Genomic DNA, 17,793 nt, shown 5'->3' on the forward strand with positions numbered 1-17,793 from the left:
AGTGGCATCCTGGCTTGTGTCAGAAATAGTGTTGCTGTAGGAGCAGGGAAGTGTTCATCCATCTGTACGCTGCCCTGGTGAGGGCACACCTTGAGTACGGTGCTCAGTTTTGGGCCCCCCACTACAAGAATTGAGGCCCTGGAGCTTGTACAGAGAAGGGCAACAGAGCTGGTGGGGGATGTGGAGTGCAGATTTTATGGGGGGTGGCTGAGGGAGCTGGGATTGTTTAGTCTGGAGAAGAGGAGGCTCTTGGGAGACCTTACCACTTTGTTACAGCTACCAGAAGGGAGGTTGTGGTGAGTTGGGTTTTGGCTTTTCTCTTATGTAACTAGTGATAGAACTAGAGAGGATAGCCTCATGTTACACCAGGGAAAGTTCAGGTTGGATATTAGGAAAAATTTGCTCTTTGAGAGCAGTCAGGTGTTGGAATAGGCTGCCCAGAGGGGTGGTGGATTCACCATCCCTGGAGGTGTTCAGGAAATGTTTAGATGTTGTACTGAGGGACATGGTTTAATGGGAAATATAGATGGAAGGTGGACTTGATGAACTTGGAGGTCCTTTCCAATATTGGTGATTATATGGTTCTATGATATTTACGACCTTTTAAATATTCTATATATGAGATTTCCCATTGTTTAGGTACTCCATATGTTCAGTGCCATTAACACATTTTTGAATGCATTTGGATTTTTTTCTTTTAGTAATTCTCCTTTATTTTAAATAATGCTGACTTTGCAAATTCTTAATTACAGCTGTGATCATAGCAACTTTGTCTTCATGGCTTCCTTTGTGACCTAAAGTATTTAATATGTTTTTAAATATATTTTTAAATTCTGTTGTTGCAGACATTTCTTCTGGTTGTGCTAGATGATCTGTTACATCTTCAGAGAACCATCTGTTTCAGCTTGTATGTCGTTACCCAGAAGTTCATTGAAACATGCCTGAAAACCAACCACAAAACCACAACTGAAATCAATTAACTTTTATGTCATCATATTTTCATTATTGAGGATAATATCCCAAATGAGGATGGATGTAATATGTTAGATAGGAAGAAAAGATTAGAGCTTAAGTTCGGAAAAGAGAACAAAAAACAGTGGTAAATCAATTAGATCATCTGTAGAGTGAATTGAAGTTTTACTTCACAGCCTCCACAGACTCCCACATTTGTTTGATGTATGGCTTATGGTTTTTTTTTGTGGTTGTTTTCTACTCCATTCTTTTTTTTGTCTGTGTAACTTCTGATACAAAGGAAGAACTTCACAAGTAGTGTAATGGTTTTATTTGAAAGGTTGACCCTTATTTCTTTTGAGTTGGTAATGCCTTTTTGACAATTTTCATCTAGTTTAAGCAGGAATATGATATGCACATTTTGACTAAGTGCCAAATGGATGAACAGTGGACAACTCACTACTGCATCATCTTCTCTTTCAGTTTGAACGACTTTAAATGCCATTTTAATTAGTTGTAGAAAAAGCTCAGCTTTAAAAAAGTTCTTTGTAATGTTCAGTACCTTTTGTCTGACTGATTGACTTCTTAGCATTTTACATTGTTTTAAGGAAAAAGAGTATAACTATGCTTGAAGATTTACAAGGCGTGTTAATAACGTTCTTACAAAGCACAGCTGCATTCACATGTCAGATTTTTAATTACTTGTCATCTTTTTATCGCTTTTTATCACTATGCTCCAGTTCAATCAGTTTGTCTTGTATGACATCTTTCCTCATATGTATTAATAGTACCTCTTTTTCTGACATCAATACATAGATACTTCATTGTACCTTACCATTAATATATTCTAGTAAGTCTGCTTCAAGAGAAAACTTAAGGAGTAGTGTCTTTCCTACAACCGATTCCTTACATTTGTTAGAACTTCTACACTGTTCTTCAGATTAATTGTACTATAGGTGGAGTTATTTTTTTTCATGATAGCTTATGTGCCATGGATTTTTTCTTTATTATTTTCTACAAAGTACTGCACCTGCTGATTTGTGGCTAAACCAAAATTGATAACACACCAATGTTTTGACTTGCACAGCATCAAGACTTTCTCTCTTTCTCCAGGTTAGTAAGTTGGATGTAGGCAAAAAGGTAGAAATGACAGCTGACTAAATCTGGCCAAAAGAGTTCTTTACCACGTGATGTCATGCTCAGCAGTAACAAATGTGAGTGTTGAGGTGTCCTCCAAAGGCAATCAGAGATTTTCTTGGCATTGTTTTGTTTATGGGAGGTGGTGAGTGATTGCCACAGTTTCTCACTCCTTCTTGTTTTAAACTTTCTTTGTCTTCATTCACAAGTTTTTTTTGCCTTTGCTATTCCAGTTGTCTTCTCCCACCTGTAAGAATTGGGAACCATCTTTCATTATTCTATAATTAAAGTAACTTGGTTTTCCTTCTACTGTGTCTTGTTGAGATATGCCTAGATGGCATTTGGTCATTGAAGTACATGAAGATGGAATTCGATGGCAGAGACAGGAACCAAACCAAACTGTTTACTTTGAGCATCAGGCAGTGTGTATTTGTTGTTTGCCCAGAGAGTCTGTAGAGTCTTCTCCTTGAAGATCTTCAAAATCTGCCTGGATCTAGTCCTGAGAAACCTTCTGTGGGTATTTTTGCTTGTGTCCCTGCTGGAGTTGGGCCACATAAACCAGAGGGCCCTGTCAACCTCATCCAGTCTGTGAGAGTGATGCTGGGGGTCCCAGGTTTTTATTAAAAGTGAAACTGTTTCTGTCACCTCATAGCTGAATGTTAATCACTGTCAGTAAGAGTGACAGGATCAGAAAGTTCATAAGTAAATAAATGTTACTTGTGCAATACTTTAAGAAGTACTTAAATATTCTGAAGGTAATAGGCTTCTACGATGGATTTTTATCCTAAGGAGTGAAATCTGTTGGGCTGAAAGTGTGTGACGTTCCTTTATTTGAATATGAAAGAAAACTGATTTTTAGTTGTTTTTTTTTTGTTTGTTTTGTTTTTTTTTTACCACATATTGAAGCCCATAGAATTAATGATCCTTTTGGACTTTAAAACCTCTTAGAAAAAAGAATACTTGTCATTCGAACAAAGATTGAAGTAGCCCCTAAGCTATTTTTTTCACTGAATATGACACCAAATCTCATTACTGAACTGACTAGAAATATGGAGGATAGCCATTTATGTTTGGGAATAAAATAATCATAGAGAAGATATGCTAGTAGTGCTGCATTTTAGTAGTATGCAAATAAGAATGCAAAATTAAAATAGTCTTGGAATACCATTCTTGTTTTTAATGCTCTATTCTATGTATGCTGATAGCATCATGACTTTATGCATGCAGAATATTCACACAGTTCTCTAGGATATAACAGTTAGATGGAATACTTAAATTGTTTGCCTTTTTGCATCTCTCTTAATTGCATTTTGAACATTAGAAAATATACAGTTGAAGGGAGAAAATGAAAAATATAGCTGTTTTCATCTTTTATGAGGTTTACAAAATGGATACATAAATCCATCCACAGTCATTAAATTGTAACATGATATGAAGAGTCTCACCTTTTCCCTGCTTTTATTATATCAGCTTAGTTTTCCTCTTTCTGTGGTAAATCCAGCTTTTTCCTATTCAATATGTCATACAGATCCAAGCTTTGTTTTCTGTTTTTTGTGTAGATCTACTTTGCAATTAACACTGTTAGCATGTCTTTGTCTAGTAAACCAGTAGTTAAAATAACTGATGTTAAAGTATCTAATGCTGTGGGTGTAGGCAGAGGAGACCTCCATCCGTCAGAAAGTTTATTTCAAGCATCTTAAAGCAGGACTTGAAATTATAATTTAACAATTTATACAAGATGTATAATTTTAAAAATGATATTTCAGACTTTGTTTTAGATTTCTAGCTGATGCTGCTGTTAAGTGTACAGCAGTTTGCTGCAAATGCTGTCTGTTTAAAGAGTGTTTCCATCTTTATTTGCTCCCAAAGTAGTCCTGGATTCTGGAAGCTTGGAAATCAGTAATTGTTGCCTGGCTTCTATTCTGAAGTACTCAGTTCCATTCTGATGCACTGGAATAACCCCATCATGCCAGATGGAAGCATAGAAGGAGACTTCATTCAGTGTATGCATGAATGTATCTGGAAAATGATCTCCACTAGAAGTTTAATGGAAAAAGCAGACTTTTTTTTTTTTTTTTTTTTTTTTGCTTTAATGCCTAGATACATCTGGTTGTAAAGGTCTTTCATAACAGCAAGTTGTTATTCTGTATAACTTGCACTTTAAATATGTAGATTTGAAAGGAGTTTTTATCTGTCTTAAAGCCAATCTGTTGCAGCCTACGTTTTATTAAAATTATGTAGAACTGTAATGTACTTCTATAAGAGACTGACAAAAACTTGATAGCTGCAAAATCTTCATTGCAGTAGTAGCATAATGTGGTGGTAACCCACCTGTGAAGTAGTTTCAGAAAATGCTCAAGCAGATCAACTCATACATGGCTCAAGATAAATTACTGAAGTAGACCTCGAAGTGGTCTTTCTTTATGATTATAGTCTTAGAGATGTATTTCAAACCATTATCTAGACCTAACAAAACTAAGCTTAAGTTAATTTTTTGGATTTGAGTTTTTGAGTTCATATTGTATATTGTATTGTATATATTGTAGATATATATTGTATATAATATTGTATATATTATATACATATTGTATATTGTAGAATGATCCCCAGACATCTCTTAATGCAAAGGTAAAAAGTTTCAAGAAAACAACAACAGAAAAAAATCTGAAAAAATCGTGAAAAGTTCTTTAGTAATTTTGTATGTTCTATTGTGAGCCATATTCAAGGTGAATAAAAAAAGGATGACAGAAGTAAATGGAATACTTATCTTTTAAAAAATAAATGAGTAAATAAGTTTGTTTCTCCTAAAACATTTCAGGTTTTTTAATGCACAACCATAGAAAACTGTACCTCTAAGCATTGTTTTAATACAAATGGTAATGTACAGATAAGAATAATAATGATTAAATATTGAGCAATCTCTTTCAGCTGCCTGTTGAAGCCAGGACGGAACTGACTAAGAAGGCTGTTAAGGCAGTCAAACATCTTTCTGAGAAATCAAGAAAAAAGCATTCTGAGAATGAGATGGAGGATGCAAAAAATCCTGCTGTTGCATATGAAAAAACTCTGAATCACTTGCAGCAATCCCTTGCTCATCTGGAAACGCTCACTCATAGTTTTATCGCTTATTTGAAAAACAGCGAGCAGGTAATGGTTACCAATCTGATACTTGTTTTGAGTGTTGCCATAACCAGTAGTGATACACATCAAACTACTGTCATATTTTTTGTGTTTTACAGCTTTGTTTTTGTTTGCTTGGTGTTTGAAAATTCATTTCTACCAGTCTTCTCTGTTTTGTAGTAGTGTTTTATCTTGGCAGAAGTAAAGATGACACATGCCCATAAATAAGTGCACTGATTCACGTTCAAAACTTATCTGCTCACAGGATGTACTACAGAAGTATGGTTATTTGTATGACCTGTCAAGGTCAGAGAGAGACCAAATCTATGAGCAAGCAGTAACCATGTGTATAGATGGTCAGCCCCTGGACATGATACAGCAGTTGATAGAAGTGGCTGTTGGAGATCTTTGTCTTTCTACCAAAGATATTGTTCAATGTGCTATTAAAAAAATTGTATGTATGCTTAGGTAAGTCTAATGTCAGCATGGTTTTTTTTTTTTTGTTAATTTCCCTTTGTTTTAATTGAATGCTTGTTTGCTTTGAATGTGTGGATTTTATAGAAGATTAGGTAATGAGAGGAATTGACTTCTTATTTTTCCACTCACAGATAATGTCATATTGAGATGATAGTTATTCTGAGTTTAGAAAGCCTGAGTTACTTGAATGAAGAAGCAAGAAAACTCATTCTGTTCACTGACAAGTGCTTTTAAGTTTTAAACCTTTAGGTTTACAATTCCATTATTTGCGCATGCATTTCAGAAACTTTTTGGCAATTTTATGATTTCTTGTACTTCTTCCCTCTTCAAGAGAGGGAAATAGTGTGTACATTTTCATGCGTGTATTTGGGAAGTAGAAGCCTAACAACAGCTGTTTCCACAACAGTTAATTCTACAAAGTGCAGTATGATTTCCATCTTTTGAGTAACTTGCTGGTTTTTGGGGGAGAAGCATTTTGGTTCTTTTTCTCATTTTCAAGCTTTTCAGATTATATGTTAATTTTAAATTATGAATTCATAGTCTTTCTAAGTAAGTTTTTCATCTTTGTTTTTCGTTCCTGTAAAGAAAGCTAGAGGTTTTGCTCTTCTTCTGGCTCTCTTTGAGTCACATCCAACCCCCAAGCTAAACTGCAACTGTGATTATTCTGTGCTTCCTACAGCAATTAAAAGTAACAGTGATTAAAAATAAATGACACAACGAGCTGACTTCTGGGAGATAAATTTTGATTTGAGGAAGAGTGTTGTTTGACCAACTCTTTCTGACACTTACTGTTTTTTGCTGCTGTTAGTGCCGTGGTAGGAATGTTCCCTGCTGGAAGCGACTCTTCATCCCTATCTTGTTCTGGAGCTGTGAATTCTAGAACCTCTGTAGTTGCATTATGCAAACCAAACTATTCCGTTTATACTACCGTAGCAAAATGAGTCATCTTTTATGTGAAAAGTATGGAGAAAAATGTGAAATAACTGGTTCTGCACTTTATGCTTACATGTCCTTGAATAATTGTGTGAGATGGGGTGAGACCTGGATGATGCAAGAGGAGATTAAATCAGCTGTTGCTGGTTTTCTTAGCCTCTGTTAATAGTGAGTTTAGCATTTGCATTAACTTCAATACGTAGGTCTTTTACATGCATATATTATTTATAATCTTGTTTCTAAATAACAAATATAACTCTTGAAAGGAGTCTTACAAAACTATTGTAGTTATTGTGTGTTTCCTTAAGTACATATTGTGTCTTGAATGAGGAAGAAAGATTTTTGCATTGAAGAGTGTACTGCCTGTTGAGTTAGTGTGGTGTCTGTACTTACTGTCTTCTAGCCCAGAAGGGACATATCTTTCATTCACAAGTTGGAGGTTAAGATAATTTTAACTTAATTGCTATTTGGGAGAATATTATGTCTCTGAGAATATAGAGCTGTTAAAAATAAGTGTGAGTGGACATAATGAGGACATGAACACAGGTGAGAGAAAGAAAAGCAAGCTTATTGAAAAGCCCTTCAGTGAAATAACGTCCATTTTATGCATTGTTTTTAGTGCTTATTCCTAGCTGAGCTTGCCATTTGTAATACTTTCTCCTAGGAAGCAGTAAAAAAAAAAAAAATAATAAATTGACAGCTTTCATAATGATGGTGACTGTAAAATTCTTCTGGCAAGTTATGTGGAACTATAGTATGTCCTTTGAGGTTCAACCTTTTTCCTGCCACAGTGAAACTAAAGGTATTTATTAGAGCAGTGAAATAATAGAGAATGTGCTTTAGGGGCTTGAATGACAGCCCATGAGGAGAGTGTACACGGAAAACATTCTGTTAGGATTAAATAAACCTGTGAAGATTCTCTTAGTCTGCAGCAAGATTTTAAGATGTGGATTTTGAAGTCCATGGATGTTTGTAGCCCATTAGGAGGAACCTCTTCCTCTTCCTACCAAGGAGATAGCAGTGTTCAGACACATGCCTCTCTGACGTAATTTAATTAAAAAAAAATACGTTCAGTTCCCATTGCTGTTGATCTTGAGCTAAAATGTGAAAATTTGCAGGAAATAAGCAGAGGATGAAGTTCTGGGATTTGACCTCTGTACCCCTATCATAATTTGTGTTCCCAGGGAAAATAGAGTTCAATATGTTTTGTGGCCATTGTTAACAGAATATCAATGAGATCTTCAGAATCCTTTTGTTAGTGATGCTCTTCCTCCTCCAGAGCATTATAAAATACTCACTTTGGCTCTTTTTTCTTTTTCTATAGTCCGATTAAATTAATTCATTGGGAACACTCTCTTGGATTTGATGCTGGGGCTGGGTCTTTGCCTGCCTTGGTCTCTGATTTGCTGAGTATTCCATATGAAAGACCACTTTGTCAATGACCTCATGTAACTAGCAAAAAACTTTATTTTGGGGGAAAGAGTAGGAATGGGAGTATAGGGGAGAAAGTTATTGTATACCATTTATGATAGACAGATATTTCTCATTTTAATATTTTTCCAGAAAACTCTTCCAAGGTACTTCTGTTCCAAACAGCAGATGCATGCAACACACATGGAAGTATTCTACTGTTAAATTGCTGCTAGACTCTTTCACATTTTATACCAGTTTAGATGGATAAAACTTAGGGAATTTATTTGGTTTATTTGTCATGGGGGAAAATTATATGTGGGTAGGATGATATGAGTGGACATAACAGGATAACGTAAGTCTAGCATGGAAAAAAATTTACATCTCTATTTATTTCTCAGTGATTATATGTAAACTACAGCAAATTGAAGAGCCACAGATAAAAAGAAGGCAGCCTGTCAAAGCATTTGCAGTCATATTTGTCAGAAAATGTGTTCCTGAAGTCACTCAGTTTTGATATTCACAGAATCCTCAGTGATGGTGGAGCTTTTACATAGGGGCATCAGTAATATTGTCTGTCTTGCTGGGGTTTGTCCAGTTGGTAAATAATAATTTGGCTTTACATGACCACTGTCCTAATGTGCCTAGCTGGAATATGGAAGTGTGATGTATCTGGATTTAAATTTTATGGTTTAATTCAACATCAGTGAGTCTCATTAATATGCAGTCTATGACAAACTTCTTAAAATTCTCCTTTCTACTACTTTTTCTGTGAATTGAATTATACCTTTCTTATATAGACATTGCAAAGCAGAAATGTCTGAAAGGTGGTTAAAAATTCTGTTCTGCAGACCATGACCAGTAACTCCTAACCAGCACTTTTCATTAAAGATTGGAAAGTGCATCCCTCCTGTGGACAAAACGGAGGGGGGGAGGGAGAGGGCAGGAGGGAGAGGAGGTAGGGGCCTTAGTTTGATACCTCAGATAAACTCAGAAATTCACACCTTTTCAACTGGTGTGTGATGTGTGATTTTTTTTACCACTATTCTTCTTTATAAATCCATAAACTGATGCTAAAAAATAAAAGTGAAATGTTACAAAACAAGATGCCCTGGTAAATTTATGTCTGTTTGCCAAGAGGTGATAGTCATGGGGTGGTAGTAGTCACAAAACAAGAAGTGGAAAGTTGACTACTAGAGTGGTAAGAAGCATGAAGTAAAAATCCATCAGAGAATAGAAAATCCTTGAAGTAATATCCTCCCTCTTATGAAATTCAGTAAGACAATATTATAAGGTAGCATTGCTCTAAAAAAAAGCAAGAATTTAGAAGGAAGGTTGTGTCTTGGCAGCTCTTAAGCCTATTGGCATTGATGCAATTTCTTTGAATGAAAGAGGTTACATCTCTATTCTGTGCTCAAATACTAGCTTTAAAGCTAGAGCATAACACAAATTGAAGCACATTAACTGCAGCATTTTATGCAGCATTTTCATTTCAGAATTCGTGGGCAAAAAACTGATTAAAAGAAGTCTTTCCTGTGAACCCAGGAAGCTGAATTTTCTTTAATAATTGTAGCATTTCAAGGGAAAACTCTTCAGATTTTTAACTTTTTTATTTTATTTTATTTTATTTGGTCTTTGATAGAGGACTGTTTTATACAATAGTTTTGCAGGAGACAAATTTCTTCTTTGGCAGTTAACATTCAAAGTAATACTTGTAGGCTCATAACTCTGAACTGGAGTTTCCCTGGATTTTCTGTAATGATGGTGACAAGGAATGTAATGAAAGTACTGTAACTATAAATGAAAAGGCTAATATGGATGTGAAAAATCATGGTTGTATCTGCGATGTACATGAAAGTGAAACAGAAATGCACTTCTGTGATTGAAAATATGCATCCTTTCTTTCAGTTTTGTAACTGCAACCTCCCTTGAAACACATTAAGTGTGTTGAAATGTTTCCTGTCTGTGATAGAAGAATCTTTTACAAAGTATTTTGTTTCTGTAAAAGTAAATTACTTCTTGGTGTCCCGCTGGCTTCTGCCCCTGGAACACAGCAGTACTGGACTGGGAGATGAGTGGGTAGAGAGGGGACCTGGGCCACGTTGATTTGACATCAGGCTCAACATGCCCCTGCGGTGTGCCCTGGCAGCCAAGAAGCAAACTGTGTTTTGGGGTGCATTAAACATAGCATAGCCAGCCATACAAAAGAAATGTTTCTCATACTATTTAAACTTCATTTGCTGTTCTGAGCTCTACAATATAAAAAGGACATTAAGGTCTTTGAAAGTGTCCAGGGCAACAAAAAGTGGGTAACAGGACTGCAACGCACGTCCTGTGAGGCAGAGGCTGAAGACACTTGGATTGTTTGGTCTGGATGAGGCTGAGAAGCAACATTACTGCTCCCTGCAGCTCCTGAGGGAGGAGAAGCAGAAGGAGGTACTGGGCTTTGTGTATGGCAACTGATGACAGGATGGGAACCACACAGGGCTGCAACAGAAGAGGTTCAAACTGGAACAAAGGGAAAAATTTCTTTGCCTTGTGGCTGGTCAAACACGGGGAAGTTTCCCAAAGAGGTGGCTGATGCCCTATGCCTGTAATTGTTCAAGAGGCATTTGGATAATGCCCTCAGTAACATGTTTTAACTTTTTAGTCCTGAAGTGGTCAGGCTTGGACCTTCAAATATCACTAAGTTCCTTCCAGTGGAAGTATTGGATTCTATTCATTTTTAAATAACATGCAATATCATAGGCTTAACACCTCTGACACCTTCTCAGAAGCAGTTCTCATCTAAAAAATGGTTATTTGTCAAATACTATAATTTCAAGAACGGTATTGTCCAGTTTTGTCAATTGCTTTTATCTTCCTTGACTTTCTTCTGGTGCACAATTCTGGTGCACAAAATTTCAAGTAGAAAATCTTGCATTAGTAGGTATAAAACCTCTCCAAGAGAACATACTTAAAACATTATGCAGGAACTGATTTGATGCTTTCGTGGTTTGGAAACAGCTATTACCAATATAAATCAGTTGTTTCTTAATAAAGAGAACTGATAGTATGAAAAAGATTTTGGTAATCAATGGTAATCCGATTACATTTAACTAAGATTCAGTTTATTATGTTACCAAGATCACTCATGCAATATATTGGAAACATTCCATGATCTGTGACTTTAGGAAAGCTCATGGATGATGAAGAAAAATTTTGTATCCTCTGCTTAAGAGGAGTCTAGGTAATCAGGGAAGACAGTTTATCCAAGAAAGACATTATGACTTCTTTCACTTGCAGTTTCTAAATCTTTCAGCTTAGGTGTTCAGATGGATTTTGTGTTTCTTAAAATTTTGGAAGTTTTTGCCAGACAGTGAGCAGGACAGGTTGGTTGAAATTTTGAATTTGTGTTTAATGCTGAGAAAAAATGAGACTTTTTTTTTTTTTTTGAATGAGGTAAAAAGTCTTATTAGACAGAGCATCTAACAGGAAAAAAAAACAAACAGATTTTTCACCATCTCATGTCATTTGCGCAGGAGTTGTTCAGGGTAATTTTGCTACTCAGGCATTATATGATTCCGTGATACTTCTGATGGAAATAACTGTTTGACATTATGGCTTTCTCCAGCTTGAACCGATAGCACCAACAGTATATGCTTTGATTATTTTCCTGATAGTTAGATGAAGTGCAAAACAGAAAGAGCTAAATAGGGCTGGAATGATAAAAGAATATAATGTGTTTTCAATGAGCAGTTTAATTAGGTTAAAATATGTAGATGGGTTTAATTGATTCCCTTTTCAAGTATACTTTGTACTTTATTGTATTTGAGCGACTTGGTTAAATATGCATCACTTTTTCTGAAGCTGAACTAAGATCAAAAATAAGCCTTTGTCAGTGTTATTACTCGAGGCTCATATGTAGGAGTTTTTAGGTGAACACTGAATTCTGTGCTGTTTAATACATACATAAAGTAGCATATAATCTGTGAGTAAAACGAATCCTTCATTAATTATATTTGTTCCTGTCAGTAGCTGCTCATTGTAAATTATTAGGAAAAAAACAAGGCAGTGGTCTTTGTGGAATCTTGACATAATTATTTCTTTAATGACCTATAGGATCTTTTTATTTTATCTAACCATTTTAGGGCAGTAACAGCAATATTAAGCTTTTAATAAGTACCAGCTTCATTTCTTTTTGTTTTTGTTTTTAATCATTTTTTTTATTGGTTTTTTTTAATTTTTTTTTATTATTATTTTACATATTTAATAGCAGAATAACTTTGATAGGCTGATGAACAGTAGGGAAAATACACTTATCCGTGGGTTTTTGAGTCATCCTCAGTAAACTAACTTGGAGATTGTATGCCTGCCTTTCTTCAGTGCAGCGTTCACAAACTCTGAAGATTGGCAAAATTATTGTTTTCTTGTTCAGTCCAGGAAGATATGAAAACAAGGGCTACTAGTTAAGCAGGAAAAGCAGAAAACTACCAAAACTGTTACATGATTCATATATATTCTACAGTTGGGTAGATTTAAGTACACCATTAAGGACTGTTTTTACAGTGACTCTTGTGTCTTCCTTTAGCAGTGGAAATGGTTCTACATCAGTCAAAGACCCACTTGGAATCCTAGAAGGCATTGTTTCTGCAGTGCATGCCAGTGTTGAAAAAGGGTAAGAACTTATGTGGAGTTCTGTGTTAAGGCTTTGAGAGATACTATGTAGGAATGAAGGTACAATATTGAGTATGGGTGATTTTTCTGAACAGATGTATATAATGAGTTTGCATTTAGTTTTACAGGATTTTATTCTTCACCTGCTATCGCTTATGAAGCTCAAAATCTGAAGGTTAACAGAACCTTTTGAGCATTTGGAAGAAAGAAGTCATTGAACATAAGATTTATGTAATAATGTTTTATGGTGATTTGAGGAAATTGAGGTATTTCTGCCCTAACTCCGTCTAGAAGTAGAACCTTGCTTTTGTTTCAGTTTATTAGATAAGCTACATATAATACAGTAACATTTAGATACCTGAATTGAGGTATCTTGTCAATGTATGCAGAGTATAGCACAAAAAAAATTACTCAAATGCTGTGTAATGCTTCTCTTTGTGTCTTCTCTTTTGTGAATGTTCATATATCAACTTACTTAATGATTTGCCTCTCTCACTGATGCATATTCCATTGTATCTTTCTTGAAGACAAGAAAGAAAAGCAATCAGTTGTCTTTTCAGTTTTATGAACTTTAGAATTTATGTCTAATAATAGTAATTGAAAAGTAATAAAATAAAGCCCCATGCTCTTCAGTGGCCAACAAAAACAATTAAACTGTGCAGAGGCTCCTCCAATAATATTAAATTGGGTAAATATTGGATACTGAAGAAGACTGTTGTCAAAATCTGCAATAAATCTAATTTACAATATTATAATGCAGAATGAGAAAGTAAACTCTAGTTATATTCTGAAATGTACTTTCCAGAGTCTTTAGATACATACTTCAAAATTTAACTGTTGAAACAATAAGCTGAAGTGAAAATCATTCCAATTACAGGAGATTATTTACGTTCTTTTAAGTACTTGTTCTTATTTATCTTCGTAAAGCTTAGCTATTCAATTTACAAAATATAAACCCCTTGGAAAAGCATATGTAAACAAACAGGTGTGAGATCTGCAAAACGCTGGAAATATTCAGATGCTTTCTCTTAATTTCCACACTTTTTGTGCGCTGTTTGAATGACACTCGTTTGGCAGAGGCATATCTAATTTTACTGAAGTTCTGCATTCAGCAGCATCATTCAGGCAATATAAAAACGAAGTAAAATGGAGATCTTTGCAATCTGAATATCTGAGCTGTCAATGTTTATTTCAGAGCTGCAAGACAGGATAAATTTGTATTTTTCTGTCTGATATTACTTTCCCGTCTGCCTCGTTAAGACAAATAAGGGAACATTAGTTATAAATCACATTCCACCTGGAACCATTTTCTTGATTTAAATTAAATAAGCTTTAGTTTGAAATTCTACTGAAAAATAGCAGAATAGGCTTTTACTATTTGTTACATAGTAATTTAGAGCCAGTAAAGGACTAGATTACTGCGTCTACAGTTGCTAGCAGGTTGGTTGTGTTGGTGACAGTCAGTGTACTGTAAAATGTACTGTAAAATTTAGAATGTATTCAGTATAATAAATGTTTAAAAAACTAAATTATATTATTAAGATATATTTGTTAATTATCTAAGTGATAAAACACAAAATGTATTGATTTATGACAGTGTTTTCTTAAAAGGATTGTGAACATTTTTCGTTATCATGGTGGGACATGCAGTGATCCATCTAGCTAGAGATTATATAAGGGAAAAAAAAGCCAACAAATTGCTAGAGCCACTAGTGATGTTAATTCATGTATGTAGAACATAAAGTAGGACCTTTAAGGAGAGAAAACAGTATAGATCAACATTAGAGAAAGTTGAAAACAAAAAATAAATCATATTAAAAAAAAAAAAAAAGTGGTCAGGCTACATAAAGTGCAGTTATCAATCAGTATCAGTTGCATTAGGTCATTTTTAGGTACTGAAATTCAGGGCCATTGTGATTAAATTTGCAGTCAGTGTAGTGTGGGAATGATGCATAACTGGATAAATGGAGTTTTGTAGTATTTACAAGGTTATTTGAATTAAGAAAGAAAAAAATCTAGCACTTAGCTTCAGGCACCTGATATGAGGTCTGATTTGTCAGCAGTCTCACAGAGGTGAGTTCTTCAGAGGCACACTCCTTCTAAGTAGACATCTAAAAGAAGTCATCATACTGCTCATGGTATTCTCTGTACTTCATGTAGCAATTCTGAGGAATCCCACATTCGCACTAGTTTACCTGGGTTCTGCTTCTGTGTAGCACAAAGATAATTCGTGACACCTCTGATAAAGTTTGAAATGTATTGAACAGATCCATTAACAACTTTGAAAATACATGTAGATAATAGGATCAGGATGTTTCAAGTAGTATTGTTTAATTGCAGGGAAAAAGTAGTTTCTTCGGATGATCTCCTGGAGTGGCTGAGACCTTTTTGTGGCGATGACTCTTTACCAGTTAAGCCTCGCATCAAAGTACTGCAAATTTTGGAACAAGCCTTCCATCTCAGTGATGAAGACAGCAAGCTGCTTGTGTACTTCAGGACACAAGCTGTTCTCAGAGCTTGCTGGCCTGAAACAAAGGTATTAAAATTTACTACTATAAATGATAGCATGAGACTTTATTGTGCAGGGATTATATGGTGATTTTTGAGTTTGTAGTCTGTGGTTGTCACTATGAGTGCTAATCCTGTTTTCCTTTTGAATCAAGATTCTAGTAAATTGTGATTCTTTGAAAAACAAAATAGTTCATGGAATCCTCAGCTTTTATTTACAATCAGTAATAAGTAACACCAAACTTGATTAAATAATAATGATTGTTTTGTACAGCATGCATTTAACTTCCTCACTTTTTTTTTTTTTTTTTTTTTTTTTTTACTTTTTTTCTTTTTAGGCAACTGCTTGTCACTTTTACTCTCCTCTTTATTATTTACATGGTGTGACATTATATTCAGATTTTCTTTTTTCTGTACTCTCTGAGTTTTATAGCATGCATGTATAGTTGGATCATCAAGGACATTCTCAAATGGAAGAGCTGATTGATAGGGAATGGCTTTGATCATAGTTGGAGTGTGCTACTGTCTCTTTGAAGAGGCAGCACCTAAGGCAGTTCTTGTTTTTTCTTAGAGCAGCTCATACCTTAAACCGTCCCAAGTGTGATTTTTAAAGTCCTTTTCAGAGCAAAGTAAGGAAAAACAATGTAAAATTATTGCTGAAAGAACTTGCTGTAAGATGGTTATTATTTGTTCCTACAAAGAGACAAAGAGCACTTCTAGCCCGAGCTTTCAAGTTTAAGACAGACTAATTTTCCTTCTGAATTAACAGAGTATGAGCTTTGGTTGTTTTTTTTTTCTTTTTTTTAAGCATATGTAAAACTTAAATCTAAGATAATAAAGATCTCAGCATGAAAGTTTTCAGGAGTGAAAATTACAGAATCACAGAATTGCAGTGATTGGAAAGGATCTCAAGAGATGAGTCCAACCTCCTTGCTGAAGCAGGTTTCCTACAATAGGTCGCACAGGTAACATCCAGATGGGTGTTGAGTGTCTCTATAGAAGGAGATTCCACAACCTGTCTGGGCAACCTGTTCCAGTGTGTACATTGAAATATTGATTAATATTCAAAAATAACATTTTTTTAATGTATGATTCTTTTCTAACTGCTGTATTTCACTACTCATTTTGGTAAAATGCTTATTAGAAAGTATGTAGCATTACAGGTTCTACATTTAGTCTTCCAGATTCAATGAAAATCTAGTAAATGCTTAATGGGAAGAAATATTCTTATCTTTGAAGCTTGTATTATTTTGAAATCATAGGAGTATTAGTTGATACCTTTAGAATTATTTAGAAGCAGAGTTAATCTTCCTCCATTTCCTGGATGCCTTTCTTCTTCCACCTCCAGCGCCAAAGCCATATGGAGCTAAAATAGAGCATTTATAATACTTAGGAAGATAAAATAAAATCCGTGCTCAAAAGCATTTTGTATTAATTTTAAACAAACGTGAAGTACTATCTCAGTTTTGACTTGCTCTACCAAGACCTTCCAAAGGAATAATCGTCATCATAATCTTTGAGAAAATGCTTATCTCTTGACTCCTTTAGAAATTACTTTTTCTCTTGCATTCACAGTAATACCATCACTTAACTCTTCAATGACACTGCATGTGTATGTCTGTGATTGGATTCTTTATCTGCAGTTTGCTTCTGTTATTAGTATGCAGTGTCCCTTGACAACATTTTTTTTTTTTGCCTGTGACCCATTTTCAAGTCTAAAATGTTAAACTAAAATATGTTTAAAAAAAAAAATAATTAAAAAAAATAGTAGCTTTCAGCCATGGCTGTAGAAGAGAAAAAAGGATCTTGTATTTGGCAGAAATCTTATGAGACTCATTATACTTAAGAATCACGTAAGATGCCAGATCGCTTTTATTTCCTCACATAATCTAGTAGGTCAAAACACAAAACTGGAATTAATTTTCTTTCATTTCATGCCACTTTAGGAATTAATCAAATGCATATGCCACTGGTTAATGATGCCCACCATGGCCCATATACACATATGTCTTTACTAAACCCTGGGTAATTCTTGTAGACTTCGGACTTCAGCCAACCTAGGCCTCCCCATGTAATATATTAGTAATTTCTATTTTCTGAAGTGATGGATTTTCAGAATGATAGTTTTCAGCAGCAAAACACATGGTTTTGGTGAGGGAAGAATTCTGTGCTGATTGTAAACAACACTGTTAAGTCGTGGCACAGAGAAGTTAATCACTTCAATGCACTACTCTTTTGCTGATAAATAAGATATTGCAAGAAGCTGTGTTGTAAAAAGCATAAGTACTATGCTAGTTAAACTAAAACCTTTTAGAGCTAATTATATACAACTGTGCATACAATATGTAATATAAATTTCTATGCGTATGGTATTTAGCTAAGTTCAAAAATATTTTCTCTGCAGTAGTGAAAGCTGTGCTTACATGTACGTACATCAATATGATTGTTTTTTCACTACAATTCCTGCTGCAGAGTAGAATTGAGAGATTCCTATTGGAACGTGTTTTAAAATAATTCTAATTTTCAGTTTGAGCTAAATGTGATGGATGTGATCTCTTTGCTTTGAATGAATAGTTTATGATATGTAGCTAGTCTGCAATT

General features: G+C 34.9%; 1 protein-coding gene across 3 annotated transcripts in view; it reads left to right on the forward strand.

Moving 5' to 3' along the window:
- NBAS (NBAS subunit of NRZ tethering complex) overlaps positions 1 to 17,793 on the forward strand; it is a 156,941-nt gene that overhangs the window by 98,340 nt on the left and 40,808 nt on the right. For all 3 annotated transcript variants that reach the window (XM_052703407.1, XM_052703229.1, XM_052703322.1), the window contains 4 exons: positions 5,017 to 5,235; positions 5,474 to 5,676; positions 12,599 to 12,685; positions 15,025 to 15,220. In XM_052703407.1, coding sequence (XP_052559367.1) covers positions 5,017 to 5,235; positions 5,474 to 5,676; positions 12,599 to 12,685; positions 15,025 to 15,220 — 705 coding nt within the window. The remainder of the gene's footprint in view (positions 1 to 5,016; positions 5,236 to 5,473; positions 5,677 to 12,598; positions 12,686 to 15,024; positions 15,221 to 17,793) is intronic.

Source organism: Tympanuchus pallidicinctus, unplaced genomic scaffold (genome assembly GCF_026119805.1).
Source record: "Tympanuchus pallidicinctus isolate F22 unplaced genomic scaffold, pur_lepc_1.0 scaffold1, whole genome shotgun sequence".
In the NCBI taxonomy this organism is placed as follows: Eukaryota; Metazoa; Chordata; class Aves; order Galliformes; family Phasianidae; genus Tympanuchus; species Tympanuchus pallidicinctus.